The following is a 22434-nucleotide window of genomic DNA, read 5'->3' as shown; positions in this document are numbered from 1 at the left end:
CAAACCACATGGGGTCTTTTGGATGATTGATTATTAGACCTCCTAAATGTCTCCTTTTGAACCATACAAAGCAGCTGTGGGGTGTGTGCGTGTGTGACTGGGATCAGGTATTGTAGTACTGGGAGCAGAGGGAATATTCCTTCTCACACTCTCCTGTTGCTGTTTTCCCTGGTATGGAAAAAAGACTGGTATCTGTGTTTTAGAAATCTACAAGATCTACTGCTTATACTGTGCATGACAAAGAAATGTGCATATCTATAACTTAGAGATAGTTACCACTGCAAACTCCATTAGGGTGTAACAAATGCAACTGGATTCCATCTGGTTATTCCTATTACCAAAACTTCCATTTTCTGACCATCCCCATATATCTGCAAGGAAAACTAAATGAGAAAAGTATGTAAGGCAGATAATGAGGAAGATTACTGTCACTGAAGCCTAAAAGTTTCCAAGGCTAACAGAAAGAATATAAAAGGCAACTGTATTTTTAATTTCGCCAGTTTTGAGAAAAAAATAATGAGGCCTCGCGTATAAAATTTCTGCAACATTCTAAACCCAAATCCCAAGAGATAAGACTCCTTTCATGTTCCCTTCCTGCTAGGAGAAATGTGAATGGAGTAATAGGACTCACTGGTAATGGTCTTTTATCTCGCTCGCTGCATTTTTGCCTCAGAAAAGAGCTGTGTCAGGGACAAGCAAAAATGATTCTGCACCATACAGGAAACAGCTCATCTTGACGAGATGAATTAAATATTAAAATGGGGACCATCTCTCCAGTTTGCAAACTCATCAATACCAAGCCCCAGGAGTATATGACCGAAGGTCTTTTACCTTAACAGGCATTAACCAGCTTTGATTGACTCATCCTTGAAAGCTGGTTTGAATATTTAACATTACATAAAACTTCCCCACACATTAAGGGGACCACTCTTAGCTGAGAGTCTCAGCATTTAAAATTGGCTTGATCCTCTTCAGACATTTTCATAACAAAGGCTCGTTCATCAACAGGATGTTGTGTTAAGATGGTGGCGGCATTGTGAGCCCATTGTGGTCAGTGTTAAAGGCATGACATTAGGGAGGGATAATAGGTGTTCTGACACCAGGTCCTACTACAGTCTCGATTCAAATGATCATAGAACCTCCTAATGGATATTAATTCTGAAGTTCCAAATTTCTTCCTGGATTTTGGAGGAACAAATTGCATTTACCCTTGTTTTCAAAGTGAAATGGATGGAGTCCTCCGCTATTGCATATTAAACTTAGGAAGCTTGTACATGCATTTTTTGCTGTAGCTCTCATATCATCCAGTTCATTTGCATCTTATTGCTGTGCCCTGTGGAAGAGCAGGGAACCACTAATGAATCCATTCCACTTCGAAAACAGGAGTAGCTTGTTGTGGCTTCTCACAATGATTGTGGGCATTATAGTTTGGTGAGAATTCTTATGTTTCTCTGGAGACCCTTAAGTCCCCATGCATAACTATAATCTGCAGGGTCTCATAGGAAAAGGAAAGGATTGTTAAGTCAGTTTCAATCTGTAGCAAAGGCCTCTTTTAAAAATTATTCTAGCTATGCAGGGAGCACTTTTTCATGAGTGGTTTCCCAGTGGTTTTAAAAGATCTGAGCCACATGGGCAGAAGCCGCTCAGCCATGGAATCAGCATCACACTGGGAGAGGGGTCATGATGACGATTCCAAAGAAAAGTTTCCACATGATTGGGTGGGTTATTTAAATGTTCTGTACCGTAGCCCACATGGATGGGTAACATTCAGAGGGCTCCATACATACACCCAAAGAGGAAGTATTGAAGATTTAGGCTGGGATGTGTCAGTGATGTGCCAGTCGGGCAACTGGAAAACTACTTTGGAACCATAAAAGCTATATACATACACACACAACGTCTGAGAAGGCAGAGAACAAGTGTGATAAGATTCAGAATCACATCTGGTGTGTACCAATTCACCTAGTATGTCATGCAAATATAGGAATTGGCTTTCCTTTTGCCAACTTAAATGATAAACTGGTGTTTTAATTGCAAAATGAAGCGTCCTTTTGTATATATGACATGCTGTCTTGTTCATTGTAGGTAAAGCTAGTGCTGCAAATAAATAAAGCGGGAAATTACTCACAAGAGCATATTTGGACTTCTGATCACCTAGCTGTGATATATATGCTATATATATGCTTGTCTGTAAACCTTTAAGTGAGGCTTCAAGAGCTAGTTTCTGTCCTGTATGGGAGGGGACTTGCTTAGGTCTTGTTCTGTGCATGTGTTTATTGCAGTCTTTCAATGTGTATCTTAGTATTCTCCATCTGTAAGGTTTTCCCCAAGTTGGAAGCAATGACAAGGCCTGTTGTTGAATGTACCAGAGTCTCCTGCGTTCTGGATATTGAGCAGGAACAAAAGGTGATCTGATAGGTAAGCTTACCCCATTCTCAGAGGATGGGCTCAGAGGATGCTACACTAGCAATTAGGCATGTAATGCATTCTGAATGTGGGTCTCAAAAATTAATAGGTGGCGTGTGCTGTCGAAAGATTTCTTTGTGCTTTTCAGCCTGTAAGAGGAGTGGTAATCAAAAGGTCATAGGCAGATGCACCAGTCTGTTTGTACTTCAGCTACACTGTAAGGTTGATCTAAAGTATCAAGGATGGAAGACAGAGATGGCAGGCTCTCTTGCAACTCCTGTTGGTCCTAGAGTTTGGGGGTAACACTGTGCACAAGAAGAGATGAATAGCACATTATCAACCCTGGCTTTTTTCCTGACCAAGGTGGAGATCAGCATGCTGGAGTGTTTTTGCTGTCCAAAGCAGCTTTTACTAATAAGAGTGTCAATATTCTCTCTTTGTTGCCAGAAGGCGGAACATGTGAAGTTATAGCAGCACACAGATGTTGTAATAAGAATCGGATCGAGGAGAGATCCCAAACAGTAAAATGTTCCTGTCTACCTGGGAAAGTGGCTGGGACAACACGGAACAGACCATCTTGTGTTGACGGCAAGTAGCTCATCCAGTGTATGTCTTTGTGGATGTTTGTAAATTTTTAGCAATGCTGGTTCATTTATCAAAATGAATCTTGAAGGCATGTAAACTAGTGTTTTGAAAATGAAACCTCTTAATTAAATGGGCATGTGAACCTAGAGAACAGTCCATCACATTGGATAAAGCCAAGAGTGATTGTTCACCTAACACTGAAATCTTAAACAGTTACACCATTATAAGACAATGGATAATCTTCCTTTACAGTCTGAAAGGGTTACCAATAGACATGGGCACGATCCAAAAAAAAATACCGATCAGGCTAATCGTGGATCTGCACTGGTGACGACCCCAGATCTCTGATTCACTCCAATCAAGTCCCATTTCTGATCTGGGATCTGGGATTGGGGAGTTCAAAGCAGAGCCCCCCCCCCCCCACACACACACACTTAGAGCAGAGGGGGAAAAACGTTTTTAACCTGGCGACGAGCCGCCTCCCCTCAGGGAGGGGACATTTTCTCTCTCTCTCTCTCTCTCTCACACACACACACACACTTAGAGCAGGGGGGGGGAGTTTTAAACCCGTCCCTGCCTCTCCAAATAGAAAGAGAGAGAGAGACCCCATCAACAAGGTTCAGCCAGCTTTTAAAAAAAAAAACAGGGATAGAATCCTCCCCACCCGATTTTAAAAGCAAGCAGCCAGTCTTCCAAAACGCACTGAATTAACTCAGTCAGGAGGAGAGATCTCTTCTCAGTGTTGTTAACTCTTTCAACGCACTGAATGAACTCAGGAGAGGAGCGCAAAACAGGTTCTGCTGATAGCCGTGCTCAAAGCAGTTCTCTTGTTTTCTCTCTCTCTTAAGTCTTAACCCCTTCCTCTCCAAATCACTTTGCTTATATTTTTCTCAGGAAGCCACCTTTTCACTCACAACTGTTTACTTTTCCTTGTTAGTGGAAATATTATCAAGTTTTAAACAGAGCTCAGGCATTCCCCTGCCTCCATTGCCAGGGGAACAGATGGTTGGCACCTGAATGTCTAGCTTTCCAATCCTATCATGATCACCGCGTCCAGCCCCGGTCCAGCCCCCTCCCGACCGCTGGATCGTTTGCCGTGGAAGACAACGATCCACCAGGTCCCGATTGTGCGAACGCCATTATCGTGGGGGTTTTTTATTGTAATGCAGATCGTGCCCATCTCTAGTTACCAACCTCAAGATGGGGCCTGGAGTTCTATCAGAATCACAGCTGATCCCCAGATAACAAAGATCAGTTCCCCTGGAGGAAATGAGAGCTCTGGATGGTTGGGTCTATGATATTACATCCCTGCTGAGCTCCTTAACCTCCCCAAACTCTGCTCTCCCCAGGCACCACCCCCAGATATCCAAGAATTTCTCAATGTGGAATTGACAACCCTGCTGTTTAATGCTACTACAGGACTAGCCTAACTGAATAACTGGATATGTTGATCTGTGCAGAATCAGTAACCCAGATTTGAGGTTAAAAGATTAGATCAAATTTTCAGATCATTTTTTGAAATCTGTATGTTTCTGTGCACCAACCAGAAATATTCCAGGGCATGGCGTTAATATACTCCTAGTTCACATCCCTAGGTACATAGATTTTCAGTGGGATTGCCATTAGAGCTGCCTGGGTTTCATTTATGACCTGTATATTTACTGCGGACTGTGTATATAGAGAGGTATATTGTTTTGTGTGCTAGATGTATTTCTACCTCAAATGGGGATATCAATGTCTGTTGTCACAAGACTACAGAATCTGCTTGCAATGGGAATTGAGTTGGGGCTGTCTAAGATGGATTGTATTGTTAGGCAGCTATTTCTGTTTTAGATTGTACAAAGAAGTCCTCATCCAGGGTCTTTATGTCTTCTGTATTTATTGGTTACACCATAGATGAAAAGGAGTTTTAGATGAAGGTTGTGCATGTTAAGGCTGCAGTCTTATGCGTATTGACTTAGAGGTCAACAGGAGCAACTAGGAAAATGCTGGAAGGTTGCTACTGCTGTGTATAGGATTTGTGACATTAATTGTAGTGACTGATTTTATAAGCGACAGAAAATATAGAAATAATATGAATTCATAATCTGGGAATTTACCCATGTGCTACTTTTTTCCATTATGAAGTAGCTTTCTAAAAACATAGCAGAAAAGCTTTTCTATTGCTTCCAGTTGTGGCTTCAATTAAATATTTAATAACTGAATAACTAATTAATTCATCACACTATTTAATTGGACTGGCAATGCTTTGATTTTTTTTATTTTGCATAATCTACAAGCATAAATGTGGGTTGATGTGGGGCAGCAAGGAGACTCTTCAATTGCATCATTTGCAGGCATTGGTCTATATCCTGCAACTCCCACCCCAAAGTCTGTGGCATCAATTCCTTCTTTCCTGTGAATAAATATGTAACAAACAAATAACCTAGAGAATTAGCACACAGTTCATTCTTATTTGGAAATCTCCTTCATGAGATGGCCCCCTTCCTTGACATGCCACCTAGATTCATGGCATGGTTACATCAAGCCTAGATTTCTGTTGTGTGCTCTACATCAGACTCATGTCAAAATCAGCTGGGAGACTCCAGCTGGTGCAGAACACCACTGTTCAATTATTATCAGGAACTAGGCAGAGCATTCCAACTACTCGTCTTTTGCAGTCGTTGGCTACCCATCATTTACCAGGCTCCATTCAAGGTTCTGGCTATCCCATACAAAGCCTTTCATGGCCTTGGCCCCTCATACCTGCAGGACTACCTCTCCCCCTATGCTTTGCCATGGAAGCTTTGCTCATCTGAACAAGGCCTTATGCAGATACCATCCTGCATTTGGGCAAAATCAACAGCTGTCTGCACACTTGCGCTCTCTGTAGTGGCCCCTGCCTTATGGAATGACCTGCCTGAAGAGGTCAGGAAAGCTCCCACTCTCTTGGCTTTCTGCAAAACTATGCAGGACTGAATTACTTAGGAGGACTTTTTCACCCAGGCAATATAGCAGTGTTGTAAGGAAATGGTACAGAAAGATGGTTTGGTAAAGGGACAGGGACTATAGAAAATACTACTGAATACTGTCTGTGGCTATATGACCTTACTGGAAAGTTTCTGTGCTGTTTAATAGGGCATGTCAAATTTTTGTGTTTGTTCCAGCAGTGTTGCATTGCTGTATTCCTATGTTTGAATTGTATACACTTTTTTTTTCAAATTTCTGCCATGTGTACCCCATTATATTGTTTATTGATTGTCCCACTGTTGATTGCATGGACTTACACTGTGTAATCCACTATGAGTCTCAGTGAGAAAAGTGGACTATAAATATAAATAAATAAATAATGCACAATAATGCTTCCCCAGAGGATATGTACATTATTCTTCAATATACAGAATGAAGAAGGTATTGCATGCACAGAGGTCATATATGGATATGAACTGCCCCCCCCCCCCCCCCGAACTCTGGATCATGTCCATTCTGTTTTGTGTGTAGTTGATTCATGGTAAATAATTCCAAAATTAGACTGTGATGTGGTCCATGATATGACAGAAAAGTCTGCTGATTAACAGTGTGGTTTAGTGGTCAGAGAGTCAGATTGTGGAGACTCGTGTTCAAGTCTTTACTAAACTTAATGTGTGACTGGGTGATAGTCTCTCCCTCCCAGCATAGCCTACCCTACAAAGTTATTATGAGAATAAAAGGGAAACAGAGAACAATAAATGCAGCCCTGAGCTCTTTGGGGGAAGAGCTGAATAAGACTGTAAGGGTTTGTTTGATTGACTGATTGGTTGGTTGCTTAGTTGATTAATTGTCCTTGTGAGCTGTTGCTGCAATTCCTGGTTAGAGATAGGCTTCTAGATTAAAAGGCAAACACAGCAGTTAAATTTTGATAAAATTACCAAAGGGTAAAGTAGTGTCTGCACCAGCAGTGTAGGGTTACTTTCTAAATTTTAAATTATCCCTTTGTGCTACTGTTTGTCTCATTTGTGCTGATACATTAACCATTCAAGTGGCTGCAGTAGATGAGGTTTAATTGGTGGTTTTGCAAATCAGCAGCGAATCCATTCTATATATTTTTTAAGATTTTTATTGGGTGAATAAAATTTAATATTACAAATTTTTTGATTAATCCCCTCATTTCCATATTCCCCCACCCTTTCCCCTCCCCCCTTTATCTCAGACTTCCAACAGTTTTCCAACCCGCTGTCTAAATCTACTGCTTATATCTCTTTTTCTTTTCTTATTCATTCTAATATACTACTAAAATAGATATTATACGTTAAACTATAAAAAACCTAATATCAAATTAACAATTACAACATGTTTCTAACTTATCTCTTCTCCTCTTGTAAAGATCGCCCTCTCTTCCCTTCTGCCAAATTAATAGTTATCTAGCACCCACATTTCTCCCTTTACGTCCCACTTCTTTTCCACATACTGTTTTAGTTTCCCCCAATCATTAAAGAATTCCTCTGGACTCTGTTCTCTCAGCTTTCTTGTCATTTTGTCCATTTCTGCCATGTACAGCAATTTTTGTATCCAATTTTCAATAGATGGTACTTCTTTTGTCAAACAGCGAATCCATTCTAGACGTTTAAATCACAATATGTTGTTGTTCGGATTTTCCAGAACCCAGTCTTTCACCAATTTTTTATTATTATTATTTTTAGTTTGCAAATGGAGTTTAACTCACTTGGAACATGTGGTCTTAGATGTACTTAGATTAATATTGGAGTCTTCTTTGATACAGCAACAGAGAGGTTAATACATATTCTTTGAATGGGGTCTTCACTTCTTTTATAGACTTTAATTAAATATTCTCCAAATTGTAGTAAGGTTATGCTCTGTGCCACAAAGTTCTCTCTGGAGTGGCCATGCAAATATTGGCAAAAGTGTCAGTCTTTTCAATCACTAATTGATTTTTGATTGGGGAGGGGGGTAATCTTTTGTAACATGGTAGATTATTTTCAAACTGTCAATGGAATGACGGCATTAGATTAACTGTTGGATTAAGTATTATAGAGAGTAAAAACTGGAGTTATTCAGAGGGCAGCTCAGTAGTTAAAAACTTATATATAACCACCAAAGGGTAAAGTAATATGTACCTAAGCCCTCCTATGTCACTATACCATTCCTATATTTTCAATCATGACACAATTTGAAATCTGAAACATTCCCAATATAAGTAGAATAATGATTGGCAGGGCATCAGCTGACAGCAGAAGGATGTGCGAATTAAGACTGTTAAGTTTGAATGCCTCACAGCATGTGACTTAGGCCTTTATGGTGTCCATGTAGTTCTGTAACAGATTTTTTCCCAATTAACTAAAACGGAAGGGCTTCTTTTGGCTTTTGTTCTACAAATACATCATAGTTAGAGTGTTCTAAGGCTGTCCTTCGAAAGTGCTGTCTGGAGATAAAAGCAGAGGCACTTCAAGTATGGCATCAAAGGTGTGTATTACATACAGGCTTGTTACCATGGCCCTAGATTCTTCACCACAATGATGATTCCTTGTTGTGCAGTCACGATGGCTGCAAATGCAGAGCCGACAGAGCACCCACATGGGAGGAGTCTATCCTCTTGTGGCCACTATCCCTTCCTCGTGCACTATCACAGGGCTTTCTGCCAGTTTTAAAAAATAATGCTGTGGCAATCAACCTCAAACTTCCATCTATCTCCAGGGCTCTGGACTAGGGTTGCCAGCCTCCAGATGGTGGCTGGAGATCCCCTGGAATTACAACTGATCTCCAAGCCCCTGGAGAAAATGACTGCTTTGAAGGGGAAACTCTATGGCATTATACATGTCAGAGACCCCTCAAATCCTGCCCCCTTCAGGCTCCACCCCCAAAATCTTCAGGAATTTTCCAACCTAGAGCTGGCAACACTACACTGAACCAATCCTGGGGATTCCACCTTTGAGCAAGCCCTTGAGACTGGCCAACCAATCAAAGGCCCTTGAACTTCCCTGGATGGGAGGAGAGTGAACCTCCTCAGTTTATAAAGGGAGGATTGTTACATTTTCTTTTTTTTTAATAGAAATTTTATTGAATGGGTTAACATACTACATAATACACAATACATACTCATTTACCCTTATAATTACAGTATATGCCCCCCATCCCTTCCCCCTCCCCCTTTTCCCTTTTTGACTTCCAACAGCGCTAAAAACCCTTAATTTCTTATCGTTATCTCTAATTACTATGTAGTCCCTATTATCTAAGGTAAAGTTCATGTTCATTCTCATGGCTCATATTAACTTAATAACTATCTAAAGTCCATAGTTGTCCTCTCACATCCCATTTATTTTCCACATAGTTCTTAAGCTTCTTCCAGTCAGTTAAAAATTCATTCGGATTCTGCTCTCTCAATTTCCTTGTCAATTTGTCCATTTCCGCCATATGCAACAGCTTTTGGATCCATTCCTCAACTTCTGGTATGTCTTCTTCTTTTAAACAAGGAGATTGTGGCTGTGGTTAACAGTATAATATGAGTTAGATCTTTTCTTTTGGGCTTTTTAGTTAAGCATTTGGGGTCAGGGTAGGGTAGGAAACTTGTTTAAGGAATTAAACAAGCACCCTGTGAAAGGCCCTGTAATGTTTTGCATCTAAATGTTTTGGACTTTATTTCATCTTGTTAATACGGGATTTTTTTTAGTATGTTATTGTGGGTTTAAATACAGGAAAGGAGGGGGAGCTGGATGGGTGAATGATATCTATTGTAATTGGCCGGTAGCTGTCCCTTAGGGGCAGAGTGAACTACAGTTTTTAGTTAGAGACCTGAGGAAAAAGTTTTCAATCACCTTTGTCTATCTCAGGGCCAAGCTACACATGACGAATGACAGTTGAATGGCAAGTGTATTTCTCCCTGTTCACTTGCCCTCCAGTCAATCCACTTGCCATTCAAGTGTCATTTGTCATGTGTAGCTTGGCCCTCAGAGAGATGATATTCTGACTAAATCAGGCAAACTGAAAGCCTGAAAGCCTAATTCTGTCACAGTCAGGAAAACTGTGTGTGCATCTGGGTCAGTCTATCTATATCTGAGGGCCAAGCTACAAGTGACAAATGACACTTGAATGGCAAGTGTATTTCTCCCTGTTCACTTGCCCTCCACTTGCTCTCCATTCAATCCACTTGCCGTTCAAGTGTCATTGGTCACATGTAGCTTGGCTCTGAAAGAGAACTTACTCTATCTAGGTCAGGCAAGTTGAATGGAAAGGCCTGAGTGAATTTATGTCTGTGTGGATGAGATGAGAGTTTATTCTGTATGACTGAGTCTATGAATATACCTTCAGGAAGATATAATTATTTCTGAAACTTACAAGCTTAAGAACTATTCTGAAACAAATACGCTTATCAGAACTCTGCAACCATCACACTTGTGATGTGATTTCCCGTTTAATGGTGTGATGACATCAGAAATTGCACCATTAAATGGGATCATGATGGGAAATCGCGCTAGAAAGATGCTTTGTGCTGTGAGTTTTGTGCGATTATCCGGAGGCTACAGGCATGTGAAAATGGCCACTGTTTCTGAGGCCAGGTTCTCTGAAAATTTAAAAGAGTAGCCTAGTACTTGACTACAAATCTGTCAGCTGTCTTAAAGAGGTTACAAAGGAACCTTGGATGCTGACGAGCCCTGTCTGGAGGGGGGAAACAGTAATTTCTCCCCTCAGCATTTATGCTGTTAACTTAGGCTCAGGTTCAACCATTTAATTCCCAATGGGAGAAAGTATAACCTCTGGGGAGTGGAGTTGTGAGCCAGTTGTACCTTTGCCCTTACTATTTATCCCACACAATTTTTTCCCTAAAACTTATTCTCTGTAAATAAATCTTTGGTTATTGTTCTGTTCCAACTGTCTGCTGTCTGTCCAGTCAAAATAGCTGTGGGAAAGGGGCTGCTAATCACTTCAGTATCAAATACCATTATATAACTGTCACACATAAAAGCCCTTTCGGAAACACAAAGCTACACACTACAATCCATTTTATAAAAGCTTGTGCCCACCTCCTTTCATTGTAGGATAGCTAGGTCCCCTTACCCTCCTAGTAGGAGGGGGAGGACACCTGGCACTCACTATTTTAAACTGCTCATGTATGCATGCTACTAGGGGCAATGTGATTATGTTATTTCTGGGAAGCAACATCATTGCACAGGGCTCAGAAATGCTCCTGCATTTCTCAGTGGGTTGATAGGGGCCCCAATCAGTCCTCTGAAAAGCATGGGAGCATTCTCAGGGCAGTGTGATGATGCTGAGTGATGTCACACTACTCCAGGAGCATGCCCAGAAAGCCTGTTTTCCTACCTTCCCTCCCACCAGCCGAGTGGTGGCAGGCAGCAGAGGGTGAGAGCAGGGGTCTGCCACCCCCACTGGGGAACCTGGGATCCCTATTTTGCTGATAGTGTGGTAGCTGGGGTTTAAATGGAAGGAAAGGAGGAGTCAGAGTATGAGAGTAATAGGACAACATTCAGTCCAGGGAGCCTTTACCTCAGAGATTTCCCCCTCAACTCTCTCTCCTTCTCCCTACCCCATCACATCAGGGCTGCACTACTGTATCATGCCAGGGATTCTCTGCTCTTAGCCACCCCCACACACAATACTGCTCACCCAGAAGGTAGGTGGGAATGGTGTGGGGGAAAGGCCTACTGTGTATACTCCACCCGGAAGGCACACAGCCAGGCCCGGCGCCACCGTTGAGGCCATGAGGCGGGGGCTGTGGGGGCTGCAGGCACCGCGGGGCCGGAGGAGGTGCCAGAGGAGGCTCAGGGGGTGGAGGTGCATGTCCCACGCCGCCGCCGGCCAGCCCCGTGCCGCCGCCAGCCAGCCCCGCGCCGCCGCCGTCCACTCCCAGGCGGGAGCAGCAGACACGGGCCAGGGACGACAGGTGGCCAGGGTGGCGTGCGGTGCACGGGCGGCCTCCTCACTCCACCCCAGCCACCCGCCGGCACACTGCGTGATGATGTCATCACTTGAAGAGATCTGAGGAGGGACCTGATTCCTGAAATATGACCATGCTAGCTATACTCCCTATTTAAAAAACTAAACAATGTTTCTATGAAAAGCAAAAAAAAAAAAAAGACAGCAATTGACCATGAGCAAAGAACATACTGTGGCAGTGTTTGTTATCTGACAAGAGCAGGTGGATGGGGTATGGTATAGTTTGCCCTTTCTCCTCAGACAGCAAAAATGCAAAAGACAATGCTAGTGAGGCATGCCTTCATTGGTCAAAGACACTAACTGTTACCACTTTTTCTCTAATCTCTATTTTAAAAAGACATTTTTCTATAATATAAAACAACTTTATCTAATTTCTTCTTACAACTGTTGTACTACATAAATATATATATAGTTCCACACCTGATTCAGAGCCCATTGAAGTTAATGGGAAGGTGTGTTTTAGCTCCAGTGGGCTTTGAGTAGGTCCTCAGTAAATACTTTGTATTACAAATGGTGCTTCTCTATATCAGCACTTGAATCAAGTGAAAATTGTTCACAGTCAAAAAGCCAATAGTTTTCTATTTATCTAATATGTACTTTAGATGGTCTCAGAGAACAGTTTTTTCTCTCTCTTTCCTTCTCTCTCTCTCAGCTCCTTAAAAGTACTTTCAATCAATTCTTATTTCTACAGAAAGAGTGGGAAATGTTATTTTGAATCCAAGGAGTCCGTTTCTCATCCCTCTAGCTGTGCTCCAGCCTAGATAAGGAGAAATCTCTGGGTCCCATATTATTAATGTGCTGTCTGTATGAATAACGAGCAGGCCAAGTGAATTATTTTTCACTCCTGGGAAAATCTATAGCCCTGTCCTTCTATGGCACCACTGGAAACTGAGTGGGAAATTCTTTTTTTTCCCCTGATTTGGTGAATTCAGATGACTTCATTTATAAAGAGCAAGAGTGCAAAGGGGAAAGAATACCATTCCCTATTGCGGTCCATTTAGCACACGCAGATGGAGAGACACCGGGCACAATACCAAGAGCTTCAAAGGAACAAGAAGTATATGCACACAAAGATAATAATAAAATTCGATTTACATACTGCCCTTCAGGACAGCTTAACGTACACTCAAAGAGGTTTAGAAAGTATGTTATTATTATCCCCACAACAATCACCCCTGAGGTGGGTGGAGCTGAGAGAACTCTAAGAGAGCTGTGACTGACGCAAGGTGACCCAGATGGCTTAAAGCCCCATAAAGTGGGGAATCAAACCCAGTTCTCCAGATTAGAGTTCCGCTGTTCTTAACCACTACACACCAAACTGGCTATGATTTATTTTTATTTGTTCAGAAATATTGACAATATACTACATACCTGCTAATGTTTGAGCTTGTTTCATAATTTAGGATGTCTTGCACCCTAAGCCATCTCCAAAGAGGACAAGTATCTGAAGATAGGTGTGGCTTTCAAATACGTGGGTTCATTCACATCATTTCTAAATTAATGTTAAAAGCAAAACCATGCAAGTATTTTAGGAAATTGCTTTGGTTCTGCTTGGAAAATTCTCATAAGCTTGCAAAATTTATCCTGCTTATGTTAATAAGCATGACTTATGCTAATTATGTTAATCACCTTCCAGAGGAGCAAATCTCTGTCAAGGAACTGTTGTCCCATGATGGGTGCAGATGAGGGAACAGGTGAGCTGATTTCCCACTCTGCTTTGATACGATTACTTAATGTGTTTGCATTTCTGCAGTATTTTAATGTCTAAACTGTTAAATCCCAAGATTCAAGCCAGAGCTCAGATGTTCATGAAGGGATAGTGCTGGCTACACCCCAAAATGGCACCTACTACTCGTGTCTTCTCCATCATGTAAAACAAAAATTGTGAAGTGATATTATTATGTGAGGGTTGCCAACTTGACTTAGGAAATTCCAAAAGATTTGGTGGTAGAGTCTGGGGAGGGTGCAGTGTGGGAGAAGAGGGACCCCAATAGGATATAATGTCATAGGGTCCACTTGACAAAGAAGCTATTTTCTTCAGGGAAATTGATCTCTGTGGTCTGGAGATCAGTTGTAGTTCGTTGAGATCTCCTGGCCCAAGCTGGAGGTTGACAACCTTTTATTACACTCTGTTTCCACATCTTCACAGCCGATGAAGTAGAGCAGGGCTGGGGAAACTAAGACTGCATGACATGCCTCCACACACTTTGTTTTGCTACATGTTTCCAGGGGACAGAGAAGGAAGAAGCTCAAGGCTGCTCTTTTTGGTGGCAGCCGTGTCTTCTAGTACTGAGTGGTCCTAACTTGATGACAACACTCCCACTGTTCAGTGACAGTAAGCCTGTGATAGAACTGTTTGCTGAATAAAGAACACCCTACCTGTGTCTCTGTTCTCCTTCTTGGGCCTAGATTCTGCCTAGCTTTAGAAGATGACTTCCTGCAACAACTTGTACTAGCATCAAATAAACTCAGTTATCTGTGATGCTCATTGAAGTCCTTTGCATCGGAAATTGTATCTGATGTGCTGACAGAGAAAATTCCAAGTGGCAGGAAAAATCTTTCAGAGAAAAATCCATGGTAATGAAGAACAGGTCAAAAGATGGGGCTTAGAAAGTAAATGTCAGAGCCAAAGGGCTTGCCCCAGGGTAGCAAGTAAATAACTCTGAAGAACACAGTTATGAGTGGCCTCTGAGGAATTTAGGTCTAACAACTCTGAAGCTAGTACAATAATTGCAGCATGTGGAGACGAATGAATTTGCCCTTGTTAAGATTCCTAGCAGCTAGTCACTCCAGAAGGGATTACATAATAACAAAGTGTTTTGGGTTCCAAACATACAAGATGATTTGCTCTTTTGCAGACAAGGTAGGTCAGAAGTGTCAGTCTGCACAAACTCACATAAGCAAACAAATCAAATTCTGGACTCAGAAAAAATGGCAAAATAATCATTTCAGCATGTGTTTTCTATGCATAATTTATTCCATTTTCAAGATTTTGGTTTGCTGAGAGCCATGCTACAAGTGACGCCTGACACAGGTTGGACACTTGTCAGCTTCCCTCAAGTTTTGATGGGAAATGTAAGCATCCTGGTCTTGCAGCTGTAATGGAGAGCCAAGCTGTAAAACCAGGACACCTACATTTCCCAACAAAACTTGAGGGAAGCTGACAAGTGTCCAACCTGTGTAAGGCATCACTTGTAGCTTGGCTCTGAGACTGGATATGGCAAAGGGAATGAGGGTTTAGATGTGAGCACGGAAATGGAGATGATCTATTTCAAGACACTAGGGTTATCAATGAACCTGGCTGAGTTTAATTTCTCAGAAGTGTAAAACCAGAAAAAAGTGTGTTTGCTATTTTAATTGTTCTTTTTTATTTATTGACATTTTATGACTTACGCTTTTCAAGAAAAAAATATATTTTATGAGGACTGACCAAAATAACACAAAACTGGATATAAACCATTGACTTCTCCAGATCTCTTCATCTGGATGTTTAAAAGCAATGGGCAAGGGAGACATTTCTACACCTCTTTTAAGGCCTCTTGGCTGAAGAAGTTATCAAGTAACCTTCTAGAAAGAAGCAGAAAATGGCAGCCTTCAACTGAATAGATAAAAACAGTAGTTGATCAAATGTCTCTCTAGCACAAAATGGGAACACATTGGTCCTTTAAAAGACTGAGAGTAGAGGGATAATGTGTTGGTCGCTATATTAAGAAAACTAAGTATTAATTTAGATGGCATATCTGAAGTTTTGTCATTATAAACAGATACAGGAATTTAGCTCTGGGGTGAAAGCTGCTCTTATTTGGTTGTTGTTACCTAAACTGCATGCTCAATTTTTTTTTGTTCTTTTCTGTGTAACTGTGAGGGTAGGATATTTATTGTTTTAAAGAAAGGAAAGCTGAGATTTTCAGGATGGCAAATTCTGTGATACAGATCCAATCCAATTATGCACTTGCACAGATATCCCACTGGTGTATAGACCACATATAACCCTGATCATGGCTTTGTTTTAAACACAGCACACCACAGCACACTGCTACAGCAAGCACAGGTTATTCAAATCCCACAAGATAAAACACAACTCAGTGCACCTCTGCTGGAAGCAAAATTATTTTGAGAAATGGTACGAAGCTCTAGGATGAGCTCTCAGCTGGTAAAAATGGATACAGTTGTATGCTGGTGAGCAAGGAAATATGCCAACTATAGCTTGAAAGAGAAAATTAAGAAGAAACAAGCAGAGACCAGCAAGGACTTGTGGAGGACATCTCATTTGCCCCTTCCACGCTTTTCCTTCTTCCTTCTCTCCTTCCTACCTCTCAAGCCAACCTTATATGCCCCGTCTTCAGTTTTCCCTCCTTCTATCCCCCATAAGCCTCTCCATGGGAAGAGTCTTGCGCAGTGCCAGCCTAGTGATGAGGCTGAGCCAAGTAGCATGGTGCTGCCAAACTGCGCCCAGCAGGATGGGGAACCTGCAAGAATTTTAGTCTCCTCCATTTTATCCTCACCAAAACCCTAATGCAGGTTAGGATGAGAGTGTGTGATTGGCCCAAAGTCACCATTGAGTTTGTCCATGGCAGAGTGGGGATTCCAACCAGGGTCTCCCAGAACCTAGTCTGAAATTCTAATCACTACACCAAACTGGCTTTTATGGTGCAGCTGCTGTTGAACAGTAGCAAGCATCAAGGCCTGGTGAATTATGCAACTTGTAGGGTAGCAAGTCACCCAGTGGTTGCTGCCAGGCATGGCCCTGATCTAGGGATCCCATTCCCCCAGTGAGGGTGGGAGATCCCCTGGTTTCATCTTCTGCCCCCCACCTCCACTTGCCTGGTCAATGGGGGAGGAAGGAACGGGAACGAGCCTCCCAGGTGCACTCCCAGGGCGGTGCAACAACCTCACTGACATCATTGCACTGCCCTAGAACAAATCTGGCTCGTTTGAGGCTCATATCGGCCTGCTTGGAAATGGGCATGCCCCCTGCTGCTGTGAGGTGACATCACTACGCAGCCACAGGACCTCACGCACTGCATACACATGAGTAAGCAATAAAGAATGCAAGGAGGAGGTAAGAGCCAGGTCTCCCCCATCCCCCCAGGAGGGTAAGGCGACCTGACAACCCTATCCTGGTGAGTTCTCCCCAAAGGCTAAAACAGTCCTGGAAAGGGTCCTGCCCCATCCCTTAGCCTTTACAGCTAGGGTTAAGCTCCTGAAGGTGAGACCTGTAGATCTCCTAGAATTATAACTTAACTCCAGACTACTGATATCAGAGAAAATGGCTGCATTGGAAGGTGGATTCTATGGCATTATATCCCACTGAGGTTCTTCCCCTCCCCAAACCTCTCCCTTTCCAGGCTTCCCCCCCCCCCCCCAGATTTCCAGGAATTTCACAGCCCAGAGCTGGTGACCCTATCACAGCTCAGTCTCTTAGTCATTATGCTAAACTATCTCTCATTGCTCACCAGCATCCAGATTATCAGGAAATTATATAATGAATGAATAGCAGTAACCAAACAGGGCTTTTAAGGAACTGAAAGCCAAACTACCAAATACACTGGGAACTCAGTGAACAAATGCCTAAGTGGTTTCTCTTTTATTTAAAAAAAGAGGTTGCAGGGCACCAATTCAGATCAGATCTATGAGATGAAAGGGGGCATCCACAGAGCTCTGCAGAGATGCTATTTGCATCTAACGAGGACCTTTTTGTTTACACCAAACAAGTTTTAACTCTAAGAAAGAAAGAGCCATTTCTGGTCAGGAACAGGAGCATGCTCTGAGAAAAAATTCAGTATAATTTTGTGTCTGAAATTTAGGGAGGACAACTTTACCGTTTATTTCTGGTCTTCAGGTAGGATAGTACCATTTTCAGATTCAAATACATGTTTTTCCTCAGGTTCCAGAATTTTGGGACCATTATTTTTAATGGGAGAAAGAATTAGAGAGTTTTTAAACACAATGGCACCAATTTTGCACAGAACATAGTGCTCCCTCAAACATAAAGACCTCTTACGTTTCAAGCGGCATGCACAACGAGGTTCAATTTTATAGACCCCCAAAGTAGGTAACCCTTGGAACACTTCTCCCCACTGTTTCCTGTTGTGGGTGGAATTGATGGATATAGATTTGAAGAAAAGGGATTTTATATACTTTTTATATACTACTTCTGTGCCTTTTCAGTATTACATGCTTTGCACTCTTTCTATGCTCAGGAGCCAATGTAGTATTTGTAATGCAACCTGTAAGAATATGACACTTGAAACAAGAAGACAAAAAGAAGAATGTAAGCTGAAACTCTGTAAGAACTGAGGACTAAATATATTGCTTGTAGGAGATGCACTTATAGAAATATTACACATATGTTATATTATTCTACAGGATTCCAATAGGAATCAGTACCAGAGACCCTTTTGTAGAAAACTGATTTGATGCAGCAAGCTGGTTTGGCCACCTGTGGCATTATATCCCTGCAGAAAAAAACTAGGGGAAAGGGCAGAAATGGGGGAAACATCCCTTTCTGCTCACGGACTTCAGTTATCTGAAGGCACCAAGGTTGGAAGGTGTCCTTCCAAAATGAGGACAAGATAAAAAGCTGCAAGAATTGGAATTCTCCCAAGTAGAGGGGCCGACCCAGAATTGCATCTTCAAATCAGAACTGACCCTAGATACCTTACGAGCCAATAAGACAACAAATATTAGAATATTGTAATATTATTATAATTACCTGAAGGTATTAATTGCTTTGCACTTCTATTGTAATATGGGATGAGCTTTGCACACGAGGAGACTGTCTACTTCTGTGTAAAGAAGGGGCTCATCCACCAGTTTAATTAAACCATCTGTTTTGCTTCAATTCAAGAAGGACTCCAGGATCTTTATTTTAATTTTTTATTGTGGTTGGTCGGAAAAGGGAGAACAAACCACAGAGGTGCAAAGTTTTGCGCATAACAGAATGATGGGGGCCAAGCTGAAGAGAGCCGGCTGACAGCATTTTTAAAAAAAATATTGGATGCATCTGGTTTTATTCAATGTTACAGTGACTGACTGACATTTTTTTTCTGCTGAAAACTCTGCATTTGCCATCCTTTCTTGTTGTGGTCCATTCTCTCCTTTCGCAAAATAAGGAGGGCTTCCTTTGCGGAACCTCTGCTCTGCCCCACCACTGACTGCAATTTTCGAAATTAATTTTGAGTTTTTTAAAAAAGGGGGCATTTATGTGTGGTTGTATGTGATGAAACAATCAAACAATTGTTACGACATGTCTTCATGCTGGGCATCCTCTGGAGGGGTATCTTACTTACTAATACTATTTAAGGAATTCCTGGTGGGCAGGATCTCTCATTCTTCTGAAAATGTCATCTGGCTCAGAGCAGTAGTTGTGACTAGAGATGGGCACAATCAGCAATACGAACAAAAAAAAAAGCCATGAACAGCCCAATCTGCTGTTTGCGAACAAGCTGTTCGTGAGGCCCCATTCTAAATGAACAGGTGGTCGTTGCAACCCTTGTTTGTTGCTGTTTGTTGCTGTTCATCAAGCCAGACAGTCTGGCACTTGCAATCAATTCCCTCGGTAACTCAGGCAGGGATTGTCTGAACTCTGTCTGAACTCCTGCTGTTGCCCTGGAAACCCCAATCTAAGCACCCAATTTAGCTTGATAGGCAGGTCTTCTTTTCAAGTATGAAGCTCCAAATTTGTTACAACAAGGGAGCAGAGAACAGGGGGGAGGAGGCTCCCAGCTCTGGCTTAGTTTGCAGACAGTGGAGAAGGAGAGAGTTGCTGTTGGCATTTTGATAGAGAGAGTGCATTGGAGCTTGAACTTTCTTTGTGAGTGGTGGGATAGGGATCTACCCCTTCATGTTCCAGGGCTGCTTCCAGGCTCTGGGCCAAGCTATTATTTATTATTGGTACCTTTCCTGCTGCCTGCTCAGGTAGGGTTTCTGGGAGTGGTGCAGTAGGGCTCTACCCCCTTCAAGTCCCAGAGCTACTGCTAGGCTCTGGGGCCAAGCTATTATTTATTATTGGTACCTTTCCTGGTGCCTGCTCAGGTCAGGTTTCTGGGAGTGGTTCAGTAGGGATCTTGACTTGGATGATGGCTGGAGGAGAGCCTGCTGGCCCCCACGAACAGCCAACCACAAACATGTTCATGAACAGGGCCATGTTCATGGTTGTTTGTGAGTCCCTGTTCATGGATGGTAACGAACAAGGAACATCATATTCGGGTTTTTTTTCTGTTTGTGCCTATCTTTAGTTGTGACACCCCTTGAAACTTCCTTCTATGGGACTTGTCTCTACTGGTGATTGGCTGGAGGTGCTCTCTTGATCCCTGGCAAAGATCTGATTGGAAGGGGGAAATGTCATTGCCCAAGAAATCAGGAGAATAAAAAAAAGACCCCTGATGATGATGATACTATTTTTTTAACCCTCACCCTTTCTATTAGTTCTGATGTTTTCATGTGACTGCAAGTACCATTCTCTATTCTCACATTATTTCACATGAGTTATCTATCCTATCTGTTATCTAGTCCCATCTGTTATCTCTTGGAATTATCTTTCATGCCACTGCCAAAACATCCCATCTAATTTCAGCCGCCTCTCTTTCTTGCAGTATTTCTTACACAAAGAAGCTTTGGCCATTTCTTTTTTCCCATTGCTTCTGCTCTGAATTGAATAAGGAATGGTGGGCTCTGGAATCGATCTGCAGTGTATTCGTGTGGTGATCCCCCACACTCTTCATACACCTGCTGTCAAGTAATCTGGAACAAATACCCTTTTGAGTGTTGTATAACAGGAAGAAATATACGTAGTATCAAATGAATTTTGTATTGGTCCCACAGCTTTCTGTCAATCATTAGTTCATGGATCCCAGAAAAGCAGCATTAGCAGTGGAATTTTAATAAGGGCTTCCAGGCCAAAGAAGTCTTTGCTCTAAGAAAGAAGTTCCCAAGCGAATCTATAAAATTTCCATCACTGAAGAGTGGCAAGGGAAAATTAAATGAGATGAGGATTAGCTAAAATGTGTCTCCCATATATTAAGGATTCTATACAAGCAGTTTTGCACAGAGAATTAGTTTTACATAGCAGGTTTCATTCCAGGGGAAACACTTCCAACTGTTCTTCAGGGATGTGTGGCTCCATGTTAGAGCATCTCCTTTGCATGCAGAAGGTCCCAGGATCTCTCTGGTGTCTTCAGTTAAGAATCTCAGGAGACAACAGGTACTGGCAAAAACTTTCGCATCTAAGACTGAAGAGAGCAGCTGCCAATCAGAATAGACAATATTGGGCTAGAAGGATTAGGCAGCTATTTATGTTGGCTCCGAATCCGTTCTGAGTGCAAGAATCCACTGTTGGTTTATTTGGAGAACTAACAAAAAAGGGGTATCTGTGAGCATATAGAATAGGTCTTTTTCATCCACACTAAGTGATCACATCCAGGTCTCATAGAGCCGAGAAAGGCTTCTAGTATATATACTTTTGTATATACCTTCTAGGAAGTTCTGCGTATTAATGTTCCTCCAAGGAGAATTTAACCACACCAAGGTCTATCATTAAAACTGGAACTCCTAAATTCTACCCAAGCAATGAGAATTCTTAAGCCACTGTACTTTTGCCTTCTAATTTGCATTCATATCCATTGTAGTATTTCTTTACGTTTGGGGAATAACTCAATCTCGAGGGATTTGGCTTAAGCTCCTGGTTTAGAGAAAACACCAGTCCTGTAGTCAGAACATATTGTACAGATTTTAAATAGGTGGAGATATATGCAACTTTAAAGACATGAATTATGAAAGACAGAATTATGAAAAACAGGAAAGACAAATTGCTTCTCTTGAGAGAATTGTTTTTTTCTTTCAGATTTTGTTCCTTTCATTGTCATAGTTGTTGAGAATTTAAGACAGTACAATTGCTAGTGCAGTTGAATCAGCTTGGTGAGCTGCATAGTGACTTGGAGCTATGTTATTAAGTAAATTAGACATAGTGATAGAAAGATAGCTATAAATAATCATGTCGTTTTACATTTTTACATGTATACCTTTTTCTAGATGGAACAAACATGTGCAGTAGGTGGAGCAATACACTCCCTGCTTGCTCAGTTTGACATATGAACTCTGTTAAAAATTAGTTGTCAACCATAAAATAGAGACAAAAAATATTAAGGTTATCAGCCCACTTTTTGCAGACTGTCTCTAGATCCAAAAAGTCATTGTGTGTTTCTGCCATATACCAGTTGTCGCTGGATACCAGAGATAACAGCCCTTTTATTATTCACATGATATGGAGTTTGTGTGTGCGTGTGCGCTCACGCCATCAAGTCGCAGCCATCTTTTGGCGACCCCAGCAAGAGGCTTTCAAGGTAAGAGAGCAGCAGAGGTGGTTTGCCATTGCCTTCCTCTGCAGACTGCAGGGCCTTCCTTGGGGGCCACCCACCCATGCATCCACCCTGTTTAGCTTCCAATGTCTTCCAAGGCACCTTCCCTCTCAATCTGAAGTTTATCAGTTCTGATTTTGCCAAAGGTTCTTCATGTTTT

The 22434-nt window shown here is 41.9% G+C and overlaps 1 protein-coding gene across 1 annotated transcript in view; it reads left to right on the top strand.

Annotated features, from left to right (window-relative positions):
* The window catches only part of TAFA1 (TAFA chemokine like family member 1), a 458533-nt gene that overhangs the window by 381472 nt on the left and 54627 nt on the right, over positions 1-22434 (top strand). Inside the window, exon 2 of the mRNA XM_054978426.1 lies at positions 2854-2994. Coding sequence (XP_054834401.1) covers positions 2854-2994 — 141 coding nt within the window. The remainder of the gene's footprint in view (positions 1-2853; positions 2995-22434) is intronic.

The sequence above is a fragment of the Eublepharis macularius genome, chromosome 4 (assembly GCF_028583425.1).
Source record: "Eublepharis macularius isolate TG4126 chromosome 4, MPM_Emac_v1.0, whole genome shotgun sequence".
Lineage (NCBI taxonomy): Eukaryota > Metazoa > Chordata > Lepidosauria > Squamata > Eublepharidae > Eublepharis > Eublepharis macularius.
Note: the sequence above shows the minus strand (reverse complement) of the source record. Positions and strands in the feature narration are given on the sequence as shown.